Source organism: Rhincodon typus, chromosome 27 (assembly GCF_021869965.1).
Source record: "Rhincodon typus isolate 14 chromosome 27, sRhiTyp1.1, whole genome shotgun sequence".
Classification (NCBI taxonomy): Eukaryota; Metazoa; Chordata; class Chondrichthyes; order Orectolobiformes; family Rhincodontidae; genus Rhincodon; species Rhincodon typus.
In genome coordinates, this window is record NC_063358.1 from 9,074,719 (window position 1) to 9,097,066 (window position 22,348).

Below are 22,348 nucleotides of genomic sequence, written 5' to 3' on the forward strand. Positions count from 1 at the left end.
GCTGAGCATACAACTTTATTAATTATAAATTTCTTTTGTGCATTGTGTGTTTAAAGTGTTTACCACATCATTGTGAAAGAGAACAAGCTACATAAAGTGAAGCAAGAACTCAGAACACAAGAGTGCTTTCCTTTGTCCATTACATGGGAAAAGGCTGCAGCTGAAGGCATTCCACACTATTACAGTGCAGAGCTCATACCCAGCAGCCTTACAGGACCCAGGCCTTTCACTGTTGGAGATAATAACAACTACAATGGCTACTGGAATGTGCCACTAGAATCCACGAAGAACTATAGCATCTACTTTCAAGCTACGAGCAATTTCAAAGGGGTTAGTATACAATGATTACGACTAAGTATTCAATTCCTAACCATTAGTTCAGCAGCAATGATGGAGCCAAATAATTCACTTTACTGTTGTTAGTTCTGAACTAGCTGGATCTGAATCCTGTTTTATGACAGGTCACTCTTGACATTGCCTCTCCAATACCTCCTTGGTCTTCTTTGTTCCATATACCTCTGCATGCAAGGAAGCTATTCCAGCTGCTTCCATTCTTGAAACATGCCCAAACCATTGCAGTTGTTTTTCTCAAAACAATTATAGGAATATAACAGATAAAAACCAGTCAGTCAAAGTGCTGCAGAGCTTCTGGTGCCTATGGCACTGTGTCAACAACAGAAAACTGGAGGGGACTTTTTTTAGGGGAAGAATGGGTAACATTTCCCCTGGTCATTCTTGTATATAAAAGGATTCCTGTGCTGTGAGGAGAATAATGCATGGTAAATTATATTTTTATAAAAAAAGGCTGCATAATTTCCTCCCAGCTAAATTGATGGATGAAGAATCTAGAAGTTATGACAATGCAACTTTCCACATCAAATTTTCCCCTGAAATCTTCATCCAGTCCATTCTTCATAACTGAGTGATTGATTGATAGATCTATTGACATGTTTATCAAAGTACAGTAAAAAGCTTTGTTTATGAGCAGTACAGGCAGATCATAGTAAGCAAGGATGTACAGATCAAAACAACTTAGACGGAGGTACAAGCTACACTGATTAAAAAAAACATTGTTGGTAATTTTTGCAGATTTAGAATTGAAGTTTGAAAGAATAGAATGGTTATGAGAAATGGTAGTCAGATCTGCTGTAGGGAGCTCGCAAACGGCCCCATCTTGTCTCAGTGAGTAAAAGAAGTAAAAAAACACAATCAGTATCCCCACTTCTAACCCTATGATGGAAAGAAGGTTACTATTAAGTAGCTGAGGTTGGTTGGGCCTGGGTCTTTATCCTGTGAAACTCCTGACCTTAAACAATCACAACGAGCTTCCTTTGTACAAGGTATCAGTGCAACAAGTAAAAAAGTTTTTTTTCTTTTCCCCCAATTCACAATGTCCTCAGTTTTACCAGTGCTTTTTGTTTTCACACTCATTCAGTCAAATGTTACCCTGACGTCAAGTTCAGTCATGCACAACTCGACTCAGAAGTTCAGCTCTTTTGTCCATGTGTGTACCAAGGCAGTAGTGACAGGAGCTGAGTCAGCCTGGTGGAACCCAAGCTGAGCTTCAGTGAGCTGATTATTTTGCTGATGAGAAAGAGTAAAGTGATAGTTGTTCAGATTGGATTTAGTAGACAGGACATACCTGGACAATTTTACACAAGATGTACCAGAACATCTCTATTAAGCCTCCCCTCAACCTTAATTGCTTGAGGAGAACAACCTCAGAGTGCTTGAATCCTGCATTCTATGTGTGACAAGAAAGTAATATTACCCAATGTGAGCAATAAAGTTCTGCATTTTTGTACTGCTTGTTGGTCCAATAGAGCAAACTTATTCCTTTCCTGGGACTAATTTCCACAAGCTGAAGATGCATAACCCATATCAAAATTGGTTACCTGTCTCATAGTTCTAAAACGTTTTGGGTCCTTCAAATGCTGCACATCAACAGCATTAGGATCAGTTACTAACTACAAGCTGAGATAGTAGGAACTGCAGATGCTGGAGAATCCGAGACAACAAGGTGCAGGGCTGGATGAACACAGCAGGCCAAGCAGCATCATAGGAGCACTAACTACAAGCTGTTTAGTTTGTGATGTCTAGTGTCTTTCGATTATGTTGTCATATTAAGATATTGTTTGACTCTCTGCTCTGCATCCTGTTGTGGTTCTACGTACATGTGCAAAGAGAAACAAATTTCAAAATAGGAGCAGGCAGCAAGCACACAATATCCCTGTAGGAAGAAAAGAACATTGCCTTTAAAAATACTGTTGCCACTGTCACCGGAAAGAGCATGTAAGTTCTAAAGTTATTGGCTTGTGCCACTCTGCAGCTGATGCAAATCTATTAACATGCCAACATGCAATAAATCTCTATGGATTCCCAGCCAGCTGTACCCATGTGCAGGTTACAGGTTATAACTATATCAATGTCAATAAACATTGTTAACTTCAGTGGAAAGTAAAACATCGTGGATGCTGAAAATTTATATTTAGAAAAGTGAAGATGTTGAAAAAGCTCAGCACATCTAGCTGTGGAGAGAGAAACAGTTAATTTTTCAATTGATGTTTTCTCATCAAAACTGGAGAAAGAGAATTTCCTTCATGGCTTTAAATCTACTTTTAGCCTTTTACAAACACTTCCTTTGATTCTCTTTTCACCTACCCACTCTGATTCCCCTCTCCTCACACACAAAATTCTTTCCACTATGTTAATATATATACTCTCTAACTTTTCAACGTGTATGCAAGGTCATTGATCTGAAACATTGGGCTCACTTTTTGCTTGACTGAGCAAGCAGGACTGGAGGCAGGGAAAGATGCGGTATGACCCTCATCAGCGGGCTAGCTTTCCAAAATGGTCTCACCTCCAGCAGTTTTGGCAGAATTGGTGGGTCATGAATAACAGCTGCCACAAGAATGAGATAGATAACTAGACATGTTCCTTGAGGATACAGTCCCAACCTCAACAAGATGTTTGATCTGGTGCATTGGTACCTGCTGCATCAGAAAGCCATCCAAAAAATTGTGGCACACTCCCCATGGCAGAATAGATAGCTGGAGTCTCCAGTCTATTTGGAAGTAACACTTTGACTGTGGGCCTCAGAACTGTAGTGGTTTTCCTCCTGATGTCCGGAGATTCCAACCCTCCTACTTAAGTAATTTGTGGCTGGCAATCGGAAGTAGACGTGACCTCAGTAGCTCCCACCTCAGACAGTAGAGCTGCCACTCTGACACTGCTGGACAACCGCCTAATTCGATGGGATTTTCTGGGGCAGTCACAATTGGTTACATCCAACAAAATCACCCACAGTCATTTGTGAGTTCCCGATCGTTATTTCATCCCAACAGTGGAAATTGGGTCCATAAAAGAAAAATCAGCATGTTAACTCTTCTCTATTCATAGGATGTTACCCAACCTGTTAACTCTTTCTAGCGCTTTTTTTCTGAATAACTTCTGTCTTCTGCCTAGGGCCATTTGCAAAAGCTTAAGTATAGGTATAATTTTGAATGATGCCCAATATTGTTTAAGGGCACAGTGAGAGTTCAGTATGTTGGGGGCCAGTAGCATTATCACAACTCAATGAACCTGATTTGTTAATAATAGATTACATAAAGTTTAATCTCCAACATGGCAACAACCAGCTCAGCAGCCCTTGTTAAACTCCTTTGTATGATTTTCTTTTTCTTTACTCATTCATGGGATGAGGGCGTTGCTGGCTAGGCAGCATTTATTGCCCATCCCTAATTGCCCTGGGGATAGTTAAGAGCCAACCACATTGCTGTAGGTCTGGAGTCACATGTAGGCCAGACCAGGTAAGGATGGCAGTTTCCTTCCCTAAGGGACATCAGTGAACCAGTTGGGTTTTTCCGACAATTGACAATGGATTCACGGTCATCATTAGATTCTTAATTCCAGATATTTATTGAATTCAAATTCCACCATCTTCCATGGCAGGATATGATCCTGGGTCCCCAGAACACTATCTGTGTTGCTGCAATTACAGTCCAGCAATAATACCATTAGACCACTGCCTCCCCTGATTTCAGATTCCTCAAAATTGTTGTCTGTTTGGATCAAGATAAATAAAATCAAAACAAAACCCAAGGTTGCTACAGGATTCAGCAGTTCTGGCAGCATCTGTGGAGAGAGAAACAGAGTTGATGTTATGGGTTTCCCCAGCATTCTCTGTGTTTGTTTCAGATTTCCAGTATCCACAGTATGTGGTTTTCAAATAAAATCTGATCCAGGTTCCCATCCTGTTGCATGACATGAGTCAGCATTTGAGCTGTAATTATTAAATTGTGGCCATAAGACGTAGGAGCAGTAGTAGAAACAGAAGCAAAGAAGATAGGAGCAAGAGTAGGCAATATTACCCCTAGAGCCTGCTCTGCCGTTCAGTATGATCATGGCTAATCATTGAGCTCAAGACTCTAATCCTGCCTTTGCCCCGTATCCATTGATTCCTTTAGCCAAAGAGCAAAACCTACCTCCTTGAAAACACATAATGTCTTGGCCTCAACCAATTTCTGTGGCAGTGAATTCCACAGGCTCATCATCGTCTGGATGAAGAAATTTCTCCTCAGTCTTGAAAGGTTTACCCCTTAAATTTAAACTATGACCCTGGTTTCAGACTTACCCCCATCAGGAACATTTTTCCTGGTTCTAGCCTGTCTAGCTCAGTTAGAATTTTATAGATTTTTTATGAGATACCCCCCTTCATTTTTCTAAACTCCAGTGAATATAATCCTAATCAACTCAATCTCTCCACATACATTAGTCTGCCATCCCAAGAATCAGTTTAGTAAACTTTTGCTGCACTCCTATAGCAAGAATATCTGCACTCCTATAGCAAGAATATCTGCACTCCTATAGCAAGAGTGCTGCTTTTTGTGCTATCCTCACCACTTGTCTTCCCACCTATTTTTGTGATTACTGCAAACTTGGCAATCACATCCCTTACATATATTGTCAACAATTGTGTTTCCAATACTGATCCTTGTCGAAAATGACCCCAACTCTTTCTATTAATTCACCAATACTCTATCCATACTAATATTCTACATATAGCCCATGGGCTCTTATCTTTTCAAATAGCTTTATGTGGGGTGCCTAATCAAATGCCTTTTGGAAATCCAAATATACTACATCTAGTTCCCCTATATTCAAACTGCTTGTTACCTCTTCAAAGAATTCTAAATAACTTTGTCAGGCATGTATTCCTCTTCAAGAAGCCATGTTGACTCTGCTGGATTATATCATGTATTTCTACATTTTCAGCTAATACATCCTTTACAATTGACTCAACGTTTTCCCAATAACATTTTAAAAGTAACTAGGCCACAGTTACCTGTTTTCTTATCTCTAGCACCCCCCTCTTTTTCGTATTAGGGTATTATGTTGGCAGTTTTTCAACTGAGACTTATCCAAAATCTAAGGATTATTAGAAGATTACTACCAGTGTATCCACTATCTCTGTGGTTACTGTAGGCTTTTATTTCTACTTGCCCTGGTCCACCAGGTTTACTCTGGATATCAATAACCCAAGGCAGTCCTAACAACAGGATGTGTCCTTTTTGTAATTAAAACAAGGTACACTACAAAAATAATTGTGATACTTCATAAACTTACCTATACAATACTTTCAATCGCAAGTGAACTGGTTTACATGGACTGGTCCTTTAGATCCAAAAGTTTCCTCCAATACCTTTTCCTCCAGTAATAGCTATTATATTTATTTCCCCTCACTACCTTTTGCCCCTTGATTATTTTGTATTTTTGGAACATTACTCATGTGCTTAATCATGAAAATTGATTCAAAGTGCTTATTCAACCCCATCTGCCATTTCTTGGTTCGTCATTGCCTACATTGAATACCACATGCATTTAAGTAAAGAGATATTAATTTTGCTCTTTCACCACTTTTTCTCCTTTGGAACCTATTTGCTGCTTTTTTTGTTTGTGCACTTTATCCATTTCTGTCCCATTCTGGGTTTCGCTATCTAAATAGCTGCCCTGCATTACTGCCATATCCTTTAGCTACATATCACCTCTACAGAACCCTTCCCAGTGTCCTGATGTGTGGACTGATATCTGCATGATGTTGATAAACTTGCTTAAGGTATTCTGTGTCACAGACCCAAAATAGACAATGATAATCTATGTGACTTTTTTTTATTCATTGATGGGATGTAGATGCCACTGGCTAGGCCAGCATATATTTCCATGTAAAATGACAGTGGATAACCTGATGATAGGAAATGCATTACAAGGTTTTGGGGTAGAGGGATCACCTAATTATATGCTGCCTGGTTAGCAGGTGATCAGTCGATTTGCCTGCTTTGTTCAATGTAATAGTCACCAATACTTCATTAATCTTATGGCAGACAAAGGACCTCCAGTCCCAAGATTCCTACCCATTACTACCTCCCCTCAGTTTTGTTAGGGGCTGGCAGAGGCTGTGCCATAAACGTATGAAAACTAGGAATCAATGTATACAACTTAATTGTTCCATTCAGGCATGTGAACAGGAATCACTGGACATTGACTCAATGTGACCTGCTGAGTATTTCCAATACTTTAATTAATATCCATTGAAATAAATTTTAAAATTTATTCACTTGTCATAACAAGCCAAAAACTATTGGAGAAGACCAGAGAACTTCAAGACAGAGTAAAAGGGCAAATGGGCAGGAAACAGTGAGTGGGGATAAGGGGTTGTTTTCCAGGTTGGCGACCTGTGACCAGTGGGGTTCCACAGGGATCAGTGCTGGGACCACAACTGTTTACAATACACATTAATGACTCGGGGGAAAGAAGCAAATGTACTGTATCCAAATTTGCAGATGACACAAAAATAGGTGGAAAGACAAGTCATGAAAGGGGTACAAACATTTGACAGGGAGATAGTGATAGGTTAAGTAAGTGGGGAAAAAGTTGGCAAGCAGAAGATATGGGAAGATGTGAAATTGTTCATTTTAGGAAGGGGAACAAAACAGAATGTTATTTAAATGGATAAAAACTGCAGAAGTTGCAACACAAAGGGACTTGGGGGGTACTTGTGCATGAAGCAGAAGCTAATCAGGAAGGCTATTGGAATGTTGGCCCTTATGTCAAGGGAGTTGGAGAATACGAGTAGGAAGTCTTATGACGACAGTACAAGGTGTTGGTGAGACCAAATATGGAGTACTTTGTGAATAATTTTGATCTACTTATTTAAGGAAAGATATAATTTCATTGGAAAGAGTTCAGAAAAGGTTCACAAGGATGATCCTTTGTGTAAGGGAATTGTCTTATGAGCAAAGGGTAAACAGATTAGGACTCTACTCATTGGAATTTAAAATAAGGAGTGGTGATCTTATTGAAATATACAAGATTCTTAAGAGGCTTGACAGGATAAATGGGGGGAGAGTCTAGGATCAGAGGGCCATTGTCTCAGAATAAAGGGGTACCATTTTAAGACTGAAAATAAGGAGGAATTTCTTCTCTCAGAGGGCTGTGAGTCTTTGGAATGGCTTGCCATATAGGGCTGTGGGACAGAGTTATTTTTTATATTTAAGACTGAGATAGATAGATTCTTGATCAGTAGCGGAATCAGGGATTCCGGACAAAATGCAGGAGACTGGATTTGAGGAACGTCAGATCAGTCTTGATCCAGTTGAATGGCAGAGAAGCTCAAGGGGCTGAACTCCTGTTTCTATTTCTTACAGTCTTAATCCTCATCCTTGTGGCTCTGTAAGCAACTCTCTTGTCTCCAATTCAGAAGCTCAGAGGTCCCACTCCAGGTCTTAAAGCTACCAAAGTGCATTAATGATGTGCCTAAACTGGTTGATTTACAGCCTGCAAGTCATGTGCTGCACCTGTTGCAGTTTTCTGTTCAACCTACTGGTACCTGCAGTGCAATAGCCTCCCCATGTTGAAGGACCATACAGACAGGCTTTTGACTCAAGCTTTGCCTCATGACAAGCATCCTTATCGCTTTGAGCAACTTCCTGAAGAAGAATCAATACGGAAATAAGAGTAACTAAACTGTGGTAGATGTGAAGAAAGAATAATGATGCGTTTTATTTAGAAACATATTCAATAGCTGTACTTTGCTAAGTTCAAATTACACTTTCAAATTACAGTGTATGGCCACAGGTAAAATTGAAGATATTAACGTTTTCAAATGTTCACATCATCTGTTTCTGGATTTTGAACATCAAGGTCATTATTTAATTTGTATTCTATTCACCAGAATATAATCGTTTGCTTCATCCTGAATATGTTTGTCTATGTCTCAAGTTAACTTGCACAGAATTATTAGACTGTCACAAAGTATATTTTACACTCGTTAATGTTAGGAAGGAGGAGACACATTTTCAATTAGTAATGAGTTAAAAAATTATGGGGAACGGGGTGGAAATTGTAGTCGTGGCTAAAATCAGATCAGCCATTATCGAATAAATTGTTCTTCTCCTGTTCTTCTGCTACAAATTTAAAATGAAAGGGTTACTGATTTTTTTTTTGTTTTTATGTATTACATGCAGGAAAAGAAAACAAACTGCATATTAATTGCTGAGAAAGGTAAAGTTTTTATTTCCATGGCATTGCTGTCTCATGCTCCAACGTTTTGTTAATGGTGGTGTTTGCCTGATCATTACTTTGGCATTTCATTTGTTTTATTATATGGAAGTAATATCATCTTTAAGTAGTAAAAGAACATTCCAGTTTTTTCTATTAGGTATTAAACATTGATACAAAAATGTTGATTAAGTAAAAAGGCCATATTACACGGTGACAAAATCTGAAGCATTTGAGACTTGTGCTCTGTTCTGTTTGCTCTCTTTGCCTTCCCAACCAACACCCAACCATCTAAGAAAACGAATATGTTAAATTCATTAGTGATTCTGACATCTTATGGAGTAAATCTGTCTAATCACATTAAAATTAGCAAGCATGTTTCCCCACTATTTTATTTGCCAAAGGTGGAACTTGTTGACGACGAGATCCTTGATTGGGGTTGTTAGCCTGGGGCAGTCAGAAAGTCCTGGCTGACCACTATAAACAGGGGATTTAGAATCTCCTCAGTCAGGGGGCTGACTCTGAGCTGGCTGACCACAGCCAGTGTACTGTGCACAAGTAAATAAATGGTGACTTGGTGATAGGATACCACCCTCTGTACAGTTATTTCACAAAGCTTTGTTTTTTTAAATGAGTTTTCGCACAACATCTAGTTCATTTTAGTGAAATATGACTTTTTTCAAAAGAAAAGAGTGTGCTAGATAATTAAAATATTGTGTACGCCTCTCAAGCAGCATGCTTGTTTTTAGGTCTGTTTGTTGGAAACACATAATTTTTATTTGAATGGATGACTTTCAGCCTTTATTTTCTTTTTCCAAGTTAAAGTTACTGAATGAAAGTTTGTGCTAGTGCACACTCTTCTCACCATGGAGCTCCATGATCAGCTGACATGGGAAAGATCTGTGCTTTGAACTAGAGCACGCCTGCAGATGGAGAGGAACGTCTGATGACAGAGTGTAGGCTCTGGATGGAGGAAGGATAAGACACTCTATATGTGTTGCATACTAATTGTGTTCATTTCTTACCTTTGAATGTCTCTTGAGCAATGAAAACAAAGGAGAAAAGTTAACTTTTCACTTAAAATTTGCGTGATCCTGAATATGTTTGTCTATGTCTCAAGTTAACTTGCACAGAATTATTAGACTGTCACAAAGTATATTTTACACTCATTAATGTTAGGAAGGAGGAGACACATTTTCAATTAGTAATGAGTTAAAAAATTATGGGGAACGGGGTGGAAATTGTAGTCGTGGCTAAAATCAGATCAGCCATTATCGAATAAATTGTCTCAAAGCATTAACAAAGTGAATGTGTCATTGGTGGGTGGAAATGTGGATTGGAGGTAAAGATCACACATAGTCTTAATGAATAGCAGCACGAGATTGAGAGGTCATGTGGTTTGTTGATACTTCTAAAATTTCATGTTTTCATAAATGTTTGTGGTAAGAATTTCAAGTTCATCTCTAATTTGTTGTTCAGCCTTTCAGCTTCTAAATCAGAAACCTAACATATGGATGTTATTACACATTAAAATGGGAGAATTGTTGCCCATTCTTGGTGTATGAAAATCATATTGCAGAATATATATAATATCTATTGCAAGTGCCCAGAAAATAACATATTCCATTGCAACATAATTACTATCCCTATGCCAGTGATCCTGTCTACAGGGTTTGGGTTAAAATCAACACCAAGGCAGACTAGATAAAGAAAAGTCTCACCCTTCCACATTTTTGGCAGTGTAACAGTATGAACAGAATCACCAGGCTTATTTATCAAATACAATTAAAGGTTTCCTGCACTGAATTATTTCTAGCTGATGACATCAAGTAGTAGATCAGAAAAAGGTAAGAGTATTAAAAGTTCTTGTTTCTTTCAGACTCACTTGCCCATTAATACAATTACGTTGTTTTTTATAACAACTATGATTGTCCAGACAATAAATATTAACCTCGTGTAGTGCATTCCTACAAAACTTAGTGCTGGAATAGGGCTATTGGAGTAAATGAAACATTTTCAGTGCCAACTTGCGTTTCAGCCAGTTCTGGTTTAGAATGGACTCTATTGCACTCTGTACTTTCAAGAAAACTGAGTAAAACTCAGTCCAAGGACATTTGGTTTGATCTTCAGGGAAAATAACACTACATTGTTGTCTTTTCTTTGTCCCTTTCCTATTCTGTCGACAGCTGCGTATAAAGGAAGACAAGAGGCTGCACCACGTTTTCATGGAATGGGTTTGATCCTGGGCATCTGTGTTGGAAGCCTGGCATTGTTTGTCCTGATTCTCTTGTATATCAAGAAAGGGTAAGAATTGAAGTGCCAAATTGAATTTCAGGCAAAAAATAGTACTGCTTTACTTTTCTCATGCCTGGGTTGAGCATGGCATATATACTTTGTCTAGTTCATATTACGAGTAAATAAAAAATTCTCAAGAAATATTTGGTGGAGACTGGTACAATTCAACATTTAAACACATCTGGATGGGTATATGAATAGGAAGAGTTTAGAGGGATATGGGCCAAATGTTGGCAAATGGGACTAGATTAATTTTGGATATCTGGTCAGCTTGGATGAGTGGGACCGAAGGTTCTGTTTCCATGCTGTACATCTCTGTGACTCTATGCTATCCCAGTGCTTGTTGTAGGTATCTCTTGAATTGTAAAATGTCACAGGTAAGCAATTTTATTAACTTAAAATAATATAACATTGCTAATAACATAGATTTTCCGTTAATCTCATTGATAAATAATGTTATACACTTGAAAATAAATGTTTTTGAACAGTCAGAGTCCACTCTTTTAGTTGAACTTTTTTCACTTGGCCACATTCGCTACAAATTCCTCTGATTTATATAACCTATTCACAGCTCAATTAACTGTTCATTAATACACCTGTTCCTTCAGGTCTCAGGCATCCAGTCAAATTATATTATATTCCATTTATTTCTTTGCAGTTTAAAGTTTTTATTCCCAACATGTCCAACAGTTTCTTGAACCTTACTTCCTTCTTTGCAAAACAGTCAGATAACTGACTGCTGTTCACCCATATCAGTGTTGAATTTCTGTATTCTCCAGTGACTGTTTTAAAATTGCATTATCATCAATCATTTTTCATTCACACATTTTGGGGAGTCAGTGGCCCGGTGGTATTATCACTAGCCTATTAATCTAGAGACCCAGGAAATGTTCCAGGGACCTGAGTATAAATCCTGTCACGACAGATGATGGAATTTGAATTCTTTTAAAAAGAGCTAGAATTAAGAGTCTAATGGTGGCCATGAAACCATTGTCAATTGTCAGGAAAAATCCATCTGGGTAACTATTGTTCTTTACAGAAAGAAACTGCAATAGTTGCTGGTCTGACCTACATATAACTCCAGTCCCACCACAATGTAGTTGACTCTTAACTGTCCTCTGAGCAATTAGGAATGATCAATAAATGCTGGGTCTGGCCAACAATGGCCACATGCCCTGAATGAATATTTTAAAAATAGTTTTGTCGAATGTACCTTTCCTAATGACTTATTGTCGATGTAGTATTCAATAGACATTGCTGCTGGATCCCTTAATTTTTAAAAATATTTTCACTGAGACAAATTTCATGTTTACTACCTCATCAAAAGTGAGAGTTTCTGCTGCTAAGAGTACTCTTTACTGTTCTGATATCTTTTTAGCTTCCCTCCATTACTTCTTTTTCTCCCAAGAATAACTTCCATTTATACAAGAGGCATAATTTAAAAACAAAGATAGTAGGAACTGCAGATGCTGGAGAATCCGAGACAACAAGGTGCAGGGCTGGATGAACACAGCAGGCCAAGCAGCATCATAGGAGCAGAAAGGCTGACGTTTCGGGCCTAGACCCTTCATCAGAAAAAAATAATTTAAAAACAAATTGTGTTTTCCTGGCATCTACCAAATGATGGAAACTTTGAAACAAAATGCTCCATTTTTCATTTCTTTTCCATGTTTTGTTTGCCTGAATAATATCTTCCACCTTATCATAGTTGCACTTCAAAACTGGCATCTGGCCTTCTTTGGGTTCTCAGCCAATTCAGCTGTCCATTTCAGTTCTGAAAGCCACTGTATCTATTTGTGAAGCCCTACTTTGACTAATAGCAATGGGGCTAACATTTTCTGTTATAAAGATGCCCCTCAAGGTGCCAGTAAAACATGTCATGGTCTGCTTTTAACGGAAGACAGCCCAATTTTAATAAAGAGATCTTTAATAAAGAGATGAAGAGTATCAAGTTCTGGAGGCATTTAAATCATACATTTTGGAATCAGAATTGGAATTAGATTTTATTGTCACATGTACTCAAGTACAGGAATACAGGAGTACAGTGAAAAGTGTATAAAGTTGCCAATCTCCAGTACCATCTTAAAATACAAAATACAAAACCAGAATTTAAAACAAAAACAATAGAAGAAATAAAAGAAACAGAGCCAAAAGAAAAAGAAAACTGTCCAGATCTTAAAGTCCTTATCCAATTTATTTAACTTCCAGAATGACTGCACTTCATTTGGTGCTGCTTTTGGAGGATAAAGGAACGTTTCCTTCTTGGGCTGACCCTCCAGCAGACATGCCACTTTAATATCAATCGATCTATACTGCCAAGCATTTGCTTCTAACCTGCAAGAAAAAACTTTCAAAATTGCTTTTCCTTCTATTTATGATTCTACTCATATAGAGTCATAGTGTAACGCAGCACAGAAACGGACCCATCGGTCCAACTCGTTCGTGCCGACCAGGTATCCCAAACTTAACTAGTCCCATTTGCCTGCATCTAATCCATCTCTAGTAGATATATCCATATACTGAATAAGAAAATTTTCGTGAACACATTTAACAAATTCCTCCCATCAAAGCCCTTTACGCTACGGCAGCCCCAGTCTATGCTTGTAAAGTTAAAATCCCCCACCATTACAACCCTATTATTAGAGTCATAGAATCAGCGCGGAAATAGACTCTTTGGTCCAACTCGTCCATGCTGACCAAATATCCTAAATAAATCTAGTCCCATTTGCCAGCATTTGGCCAATATCCCTCTAAACCCTTCCTATTCATATACCCATCTAGATGCCTTTTAATTGTTGTAATTGTACCAGCCTCCACCACCTCCTCTGGCAGCTCATTCCACACACGGCATGAAAGCATTGCCCCTTAGATCCCTGTTAAATCTTTCCTCTCTCACCTTAAACGTATGCTCTCTAGTTTTGGACTACCCTGCCCTGGTGAAAAGACCTTGTCTATATACCCTATCCATGCCTCTCATTGTTTATAAACCTCTATAAAGTCACCCCTCAGCCTCCGATGCTCCAGGGATAATAGCCCCAGTCTATTCAACCTCTCCCTATAGTTCAAACCTTCCAACCCTGGCAACATCCTTGTAAATCTTTTCTGAACCCTTTCAAGTTTCACAACATCTTTCCTATAGCAGGGAGACCAGAATTGCACACAGTATTCCAAAAGTGGCCTAGACAATGTCTTGTACAGCCACAACATGACCTCCCAACTCCTAAACTCAATGCACTGACCAATAAAGGCAAGCATATCAAATGCCTTCTTCTTTATCCTATCTACCTACGACTCCACTTTCAAGGAACTCCAAGGTCTCTTTGCTCAGCAACACTCCTGAGGACATTTCCATTAAGTGCGTAAGTCCTGCACTGATTTGCCTTTCCAAAATGCAGCACCTCACATCTATTTAAATTAAACTTCATCTGCCACTCCTTGGTTCATCTGATCAAAATCCCTTTGTACTCTGAGGTAACCTTCTTCACTGTCCACTGCACCTCCAATTTTGGTGTCATCTGCAAACTAACTAAACCATGCCTCATGTGTTCACATCCAAATCATTTGTATAAATGACAAAAGGCAGTGGACTTAGCACTGATCCCTGTGGCACACCACTGGTGATAGGCCTCCAGCCTGAAAAGCAACCCTCCACCACCACCCTCTGTCTTCTATCTTCAAGCCAGTTCTATATCCATATATCTAGTTCTCCCTGTATTCAGTGTGATCTAACCTTGCTAACCAGTCTACCATGAGGAACCTTGTTGAATGCCTTACTGAAGTCTGTATAGATCACGTCCACCACTCTGCCCTCATCAATCTTCTTTGTTACTTCTTCAAAAAACTAATCAAGTTATTTTCTTACAGAAATCTAAGATCTCCCTACATATTTGCTCCCCAACTTCCGGTTGACTACTGGGAGGATTCACTTGACCCCAACTGTCTAAACCCAACATATGCCTCCTTCTTTTTCTTGACCAGAGGCTTAATATCTCTAGTTATCCAGTGTTCACTACGCCTAGCAGCCTTGCCCTTCACTCATTACAGGAACATATTGTCACTCAACTCTCATTATCTCATTTTTGAAAGCCTCTCACATGCCAGATGACCCTTTACCTGCAGATAGCCAAAACCATGAGCCTTGGTGTAGCTTTACAAGTCCCATCAGGAGACAACATTCCTATGCATATCCACTAATGTGATAATGTTGCTTGCTGCGGATCTCTGCATGGTCTATCCGTTCTCCAGACTTTTTTCACGTGCTTCCTTTCTAGCACTCAGTCCCCCTGGCCTATCTGTGATTATTTCTCTTCACTCTTATTTCCTCTTCACCTCAATTTCTCTGTTTCTGTCCTGGCTGCTATTCTAAACTTGCACTGAAGTCCTGGTCTCCAGTTGGCCTGTGTGGGGAGTTCCACCTGCACCAACCACATTCTACCATTAGATAGAGTCTGGTCAATTAAAAGTCAATCAGGTAAATTAAATTTTAGTAATACAAAGTACTGTGGATGCTCGAAATCTGAAACAAAAACAGAAATTCTGGAGATATAGCAGAGTTAACGTTTCAAGTCCAATAACCATTTTCAGAACTCATCCAGTTTCTGGTTCTCCCTCCAAAGATGCTAAGTTTCTCCAGTGATTTGTTTTAGTTTAAGTTATATTTTAACATTTATTTCAACTAACTATGTTTATAATGTGTTTCTTCCATATCTTTAAATGTATTTGTTTTAAAATTATTTTGTTTATGAATGTCAGCATTTAGAAATATACACTATTTCAATTAACTAATACTTTAAAGTTGTATTCTGCTAAGAAATACAGTGTTTCTTTTGTATTTAATGATTTATTTTATTTTGCAAACTATGGTAATCCATAGTCATGCACATGTAAAGTACAGTATTTCAACACATAATATTTTTACAAGCAACAAAATGTACGCAAGATCCTAACTTTGGCTTCAACAATAATTAGCTTTAACCATGTTTCATGTTTTAAAGAACAAAGAACAATACAGCACAGGAACAGGCCCTTCGGCCCATCAAGCACATACCAATTACTATTCCTTATTTAGACCAGCTCGTTCTTGCCCATATACGGTTTCTAGCCCTCTGTTTGCCTCCTGTTCATGTGTCTATCAAGATATGCCTTAAACTTTGCTACCATGCCTTCTTCCACAACCTCCATGGGCAGTGCATTCCAAGCACCTATCACCCTCTGGGTGAAAAACTTTACCTGCACTTCTCCCCCAAACTTTCCCTCTCTCACCTTGAACCTGTGCTATCTTGTAGCTAATCTTTCCACCCTAGGAAAAAGCCTCTGACTACCCACCCTATGTATGTCTCTCATAATTTTGTAGACCTCTATCAGGTTGCTTCTCAACCTCCGTCTTTCCAGTGAAAACAATCCAAGTGTATCCAACCTCTCCTCATACCTAAAACCCTGCAGACCAGGCAACATCCTGGTAAACCTTCTCTGCACCGTCTCCACAGCATCCACATCCTTCGGGTAATGCGGTGACCAAAACTGCACACAATATTCGAAATGTGGTCTAACTAAAGTTTTATACAGCTATAACACAACTTGCCAACTTTTATATTCAATGCCCCAGCTGATGAAGGCAAGTGTGCTGTATGCCTTCTTGACTACCTTATCCACTTGTGTTGCCACTTTGAGGGATCTGTGAACCTGTACACCCAGATCCCTCTGTATGTCAATGCTCATAAAGGTTCGCCATTTATTGAATAATTCGCACCTGAATTTGATCTTCCAAAATGCATCACCTCGCATTTGTTCAGATTACACTTCATTGGCCATTTCTCTGCCCAAATCTGCAATCTATCTATATCCCACTGTATCCTTTGACAGTCCTCCTCGCTGTCTGCAACTCCAGCAATTTTTTTGTCATTCACAAAACTCACTAATCAGACCACCTACATTTTCCTCCAGATCATTTATATATATTACAGACAACAAAGGTCCCAGCACTGATCCCTGCAGAACACCACTAGTTACAGATCTCCATTCTGAAAAGCATCCTTCTGTTGTTACTCTGTGTCTTCTATGACCAAGCCAGTTCTGTATCCATCTAGCCAGTACACCAGGGTCCCATAGACTCTACCTTTTGTACCAGCCTGACATGAGTTACCTTATGAAATGCCTGAATAAAGTCCATGTAGACAATATCCACTGCCCTTTTCTCATCAATTATTTTTGTCACCTCCTCAAAAAAACTCAATCTTGATCTTCCCCACACAAACCCATGCTGCCTATCACTAACAAGTCCATTTGTTTCCAAATGTGAATGAATCCCGCCTCTCAGTATCTTCTCCAACAGTTTCCCTGTCACTGACGTCGGGCTCACCAACCTGTAATTACCTGGATTATTTCTGTTTGCCTTCTTAAACAAAGGAACAACATTAGCCATTCTGTAACCTTGCCTGAGGCCAAAGAGGATGCAAAGACATCTATTAAGGCCCCAGCTATTTCTTCCCTTGCATCCCACAGTATCCTGGGATAGATCCCATTTGGCCCTGGAGATTTATCTACCTTAATGCATTTCAAGTCACCCAATACTTCCTTCTTCATTATGTTAACCTGCCTGAGAGCATTCACACACCTTTCCCTAACCTCAACACCCCGCATGTCCTTCTCTTTGGTGACTATGAATGTGAAGTACTCATTTAGGATCTCACCCATTTCCTTTCGCTCCACACATAACTTCCCTCCTTTATCCTTCATGAGCCCACTGTCTCCCCAGCTGTCATCTTGCTCCTAATACATTTATAAAACACCTTGGGATTCTCCTTAACCATGCTGGCCAAGGACATTTCATGGTCCCTTTTAGTCCTCCCAAGTCCCCGTTTGAGGTCCTTTCTATTTTCTCTGTATTCTTCAAGGACTTTGTTTTTAGTTACCTAGACCTTAGGTATGCTTCCTTTTATTTTGACTAAGGGGATAATTTTCCCTTAATCCAAGGTTCCAAATCCTGCCATTCCTGTCCTTCATCTTCACAGGAACATGCCTGATCTCCACTCTAATCAACTGGTATTTAAAAGACTCCCTCATGTCAGATGTGAATTTACTCTCAAACAGCTCCACCTAACCCACATTCTCCAATTCTTGCCTAATTCGGTTATAGCTCACCTTCTTCCAATTTAACACCTTCATCCAAGGTCCACTCTTGTCCTTATCTATAAGTATATGAAAATGTATAGAATTATCGTCACTGTGCCCAAAATGCTCCCCCAGTGAAACTTTGATCACCTGGCCATGCTCATTTTCCAACACCAATCTCCTCCGTCCGGTTCCTGCTGCTAGCTCCTCCTGAAAAGAACATGCCGGAACCGAAACTAGGTCTGAGTACTCCTGCACTCTGTTTTTAAGTCTTCCCCAGTATAGGCTGGTACAGTCTATTTGGTGTCACGAAAGCCAAAAATTTTCTTCGCTTTTTCAGATAGAGGTATCTGCCAATATTCTCTGGATAAGTTTAACTTAGAAATATATGTTATTTGTACCATCTTCTCAATACAGTCTTCCAAATGTGGAATAGGATATGAATCAGATTTTATAACTGCATTGACTTTGTGACAGTCCATACATAATTACTGGGTACCATCTGGTTTTAGCACCATTACTATGGGTGAGATCCAGTCACTGCAACTCACTTTGATTATATTGTCTATGACCATGTGTTCGACCTCTTTGAACTGTGTCAATTTTAGAGAGTTAAGTCTATAAGGATATTGCTTAATTGGAACATCATTTCCTAAATGAACATCATGTGTAATTAAATTAGTACTTCCCAGCTTATTCCCAGATATATCCCCATGTGATTCTAATAACTCTTTCCGATCATTTAGAGTTTCCTCTGGAAGGTAACTCAATAATTATTTCTCAATTTTTAAGAACTTCCTCATTATCCAATTTAATTTGAGGAATATCCAATTCAGAATCATCTGAACTTGTTTCTTCACTCGTGTGCTGTAACACATTCTCCTTTTGCTTTCCTTCCCTATCAAAATACCTTTTGAGCATATTCATATGACACACTCTGTGAGATTTCTCTCTGTCTGGTGTTCTTATCAAATAATTCACCTCGCTCAATTTCCTTTTGATTTGAAAAGACCCGCTAAACCTTGCTTTTAAAGTTTTAGCTATCACTGGGAATAACACTAACACTTCATCACTATGAGCAAAATTGCGAATTTTTGATGTCTTGTCTGTTTCCTGTCTCATCACATACTGTGCTACTTTCAAATGCTGTCTAACCAACTCACCCACTCTATTTAATATTTCCCTGAAATTTGACACATGATCCAAATATGTGGTTTCTGAACTCACCAATATGTGGACTCACCAATTTCTCCTTATTGTTAGTTTTGGTGGCCCTCACACCTCATGCCCAAAAACTAATTCAAATAGACTGAATTTAGTTGACTCATCAGGCCCATTCCTAATTGCAAAATGTACAAATGGAATTCTTTTATCCCTGTCCTCTGGATATAAGCCCTCAACATGGTCTTTTAAGTTTGATGCCACTGTTCTAATGCTTCCTGCGATTCTGGATGGTACACAGTGGATTTGAATTGCTTTATTCCTAAGCCATCCATGACTTCTATGAATAATTTTCATGTAAAATTTGACCCTTGATCTGACAATATATCTGTGGATAGTCTGTATCCAGTAAAAAATTTGAGTAAATCTTCTACAATCCTTTTAGCCATGATACTGCATAATGAATGGCTCTGGAAATCTAGTAGACACATCCAATATGGTCAGCAAATACTGATTCCCACATTTGTTTTACGTAGGGATCCTATCAATTAAGACTCTTATAAAAGGTTCTTCAAACACTGGAATAGGTATTAATGGTGCTGGTTTTATCATGGTGTGAGGTTTTCCAATTACCTCACACTTATGGCATGTCCAGCAAAATTCCACCACATCTTTGTGCAGTTCAAGCCAATGAAAGTGTTTTTGTATTTTGGCTTGAGTTATCCTTACTCCCAAATGACTTCCTACTGTTAATTCATGTGCTACCCGCAAAACCTCCTTTCTATAACCCACTGGCATTACAATTACAATTTGATGAACTTCTGCTATTTTTCATCCACCTGAATGTATGATGATTTCCATTTCCTCATCAAAATGTCATTTTTAAGATAGTAACAGATATAGATAATACTAGATAATAGATACGGATAGTAATAGATAAGCCTTGGAAATGGTCGCCTAACGAAGCTCAGGGAAGTAAAGAAACAGTTATCATCCTCTAAGATATTTGCACACTATGATCCCGAATGAGATTTGGTATTGACATGCGATGCCTCCCTGTACGGCATCAGGGTAATATTTGCTCATAGGTGGCCCAATGGAGAGGAACGCCCAATAGCAAATGCATCTTGGACTTTGGCTAATGCCAAGTGTAAATACGCCCATATTGCAAAGAAATGTTTGGTGTCGTATTTGGAGTCTGCAAGATCCACCAATACCTTTTTGTAGTAACAACAGACCACAAACCGCTGCTAGGTCTACTTAAAGAGGACAAGGCAGTACCGCCCATAGCTTCAGGCCGAATTCAGTGGTGGGCTCTGGTACTATGTATGTATAATTACAAGTTGCAACACTGGCCAGGAGGTCAAGTAGCAAATACGGATGCATTGAGTCACTTCCCACTGGCAGACACACCAGCAGTGGTGGCACTACTGGAAGAGTCCGCAATAGCTTTAAATTTTCTGGAGACACTTCCAGTCACAGCTGACAATATCAGACTTTGGAGCCAGGAAGATCTGTTCCTGGCAAAAGTGAAACAGCTGATGGTGATGGGGGAAACCAAAGGGTCGTCACAACCAAAACTGAAACCTTTATGGACCCAGAGAGAAAAAATCACAGTAGAGGGTGGCATATTATAATGGGAGCAAGAGTGATTGTCCCAAGCAAAGGTTGCTACCTGATAGTGGCTGAGCTCCACCAGGGTCATCCAGGAGTTTCCAAAATGAAGATGTTGGTGAGAAATTATGTCTGGTGACCAGGGTAGAATGCAACATAGCTGTGTTAGTGGCACAGTTCCCAGAGTGCCAACAAGAACAGAAATTGCGGCCAGCAGCTCCGGGGAATGGTTGGGTAGACCCTAGCTTCAATCACTTTGACTGCGCAGGTCCTTTCATGGGCTCAATGTTCTTAGTCATTGTGGACACCCACTAACAGTGGCTGGACGTGCATAGAGTTCATTTAACAACAATAGAGAAACTTGCACATCTTTTACAATACATGGATTCCCAGAAGTGTTGGTCACAGATAACACAGGGCCATTGTTTACAAGCACACAATTTGAGTATTTCCTAAAATTGAATGGTATTCATCACCTAAGGACAGCTCCATGCCACCCATCGTCCAATGGTCTGGCAGAAAGAGCAGTCCAAACTTTGAAAACAGGCTTCAAGAAACAGCCTACAGCTTCACATGTTACCAAACTGACCTGGTTCCTATTTCATTATAGGACCACCCCTCATACAACTGCAGGGACAGTTCCAGCAAAGTTGCTAATGGGGAGAAGACTCTGTGTCAAGTTACATCTAATCTTCCTGGACCAGGGAAGGAGGGTGAAAAGGCATCAGGAATGCCAATGCCTGACACAAGACTCCACAAAACGTGAGAGACAGTTTACTTCAGGTTGCAAAGTTTGGTATAGGAACCACGGGAATGGATATTTATGGATAAGAGGCATGGTCGGTGCAAGGTCAGGTCCAGTGATGTATAAAGTCCAAAAGGTGCAATGGTCCTGAACAAGCATGTGGACCACGTGAAAGCTGCAACCTCACAAACAATCGGGAGCAAACAGTGACTGGCTCCTCGACTGCCTTTCTGACTGTTTCGGAACCCTTGGGCTCTCCCTGTCCATCAAGCATTAAAGATACCTTGGAATCTGAGATGAACACAGCAGATATCGGTGCCTCAATGCCTTTACCGCATAAAGGCCAAGATGCTCTGGGCTCAAGAGTGAACTACTGTGCGTTGCACACCACCCATTTCAGAGACAGAGTTGGTGGAATCTGACCCACTGCTAAATGCCTCAGGAGGAGCTACAAAATAAGAACTGGCCTGTGTCCTTAGACAGAGAGGGGAAGGGATGTAGTGACTTTACAGAATATGAGTTGTCTGATTTGGGTTATTAATCTGGTCCAATCAGGGAGCCTTGGCTGACAGATATAAACTAGAGTGTCAGAGTTTCTGTTCACTCTGAGAGCTTGCTCTGAGGATCAGTGTCAAGGTCTCTCAATGTGTAAATAAATGGGAAAAATCCAGAAGTTGCTGGAAAAGCTCAGGAGGTCTGGCAGCATCTGTGAAGAAAAGATCAGAGTTAACATTTCAGGTCCAGGAACGGTTTGGAGGAAGGGTCACCAGACTCAAAACGTTAACTCTGATTTTTTCTTTACAGGTGATGCCAGACCGGCTGAGCTTTGCCAGCAACTTCTGGTTTTGTTCCTGATTTACAGCA

General features: G+C 39.6%; 1 protein-coding gene across 1 annotated transcript in view; it reads left to right on the top strand.

Annotated features, from left to right (window-relative positions):
- The window catches only part of LOC109924299 (receptor-type tyrosine-protein phosphatase U-like), a 289,829-nt gene that overhangs the window by 138,042 nt on the left and 129,439 nt on the right, over positions 1-22,348 (top strand). The window contains exons 10-12 of the mRNA XM_048612922.1: positions 57-330; positions 8,526-8,562; positions 10,746-10,863. Coding sequence (XP_048468879.1) covers positions 57-330; positions 8,526-8,562; positions 10,746-10,863 — 429 coding nt within the window. The remainder of the gene's footprint in view (positions 1-56; positions 331-8,525; positions 8,563-10,745; positions 10,864-22,348) is intronic.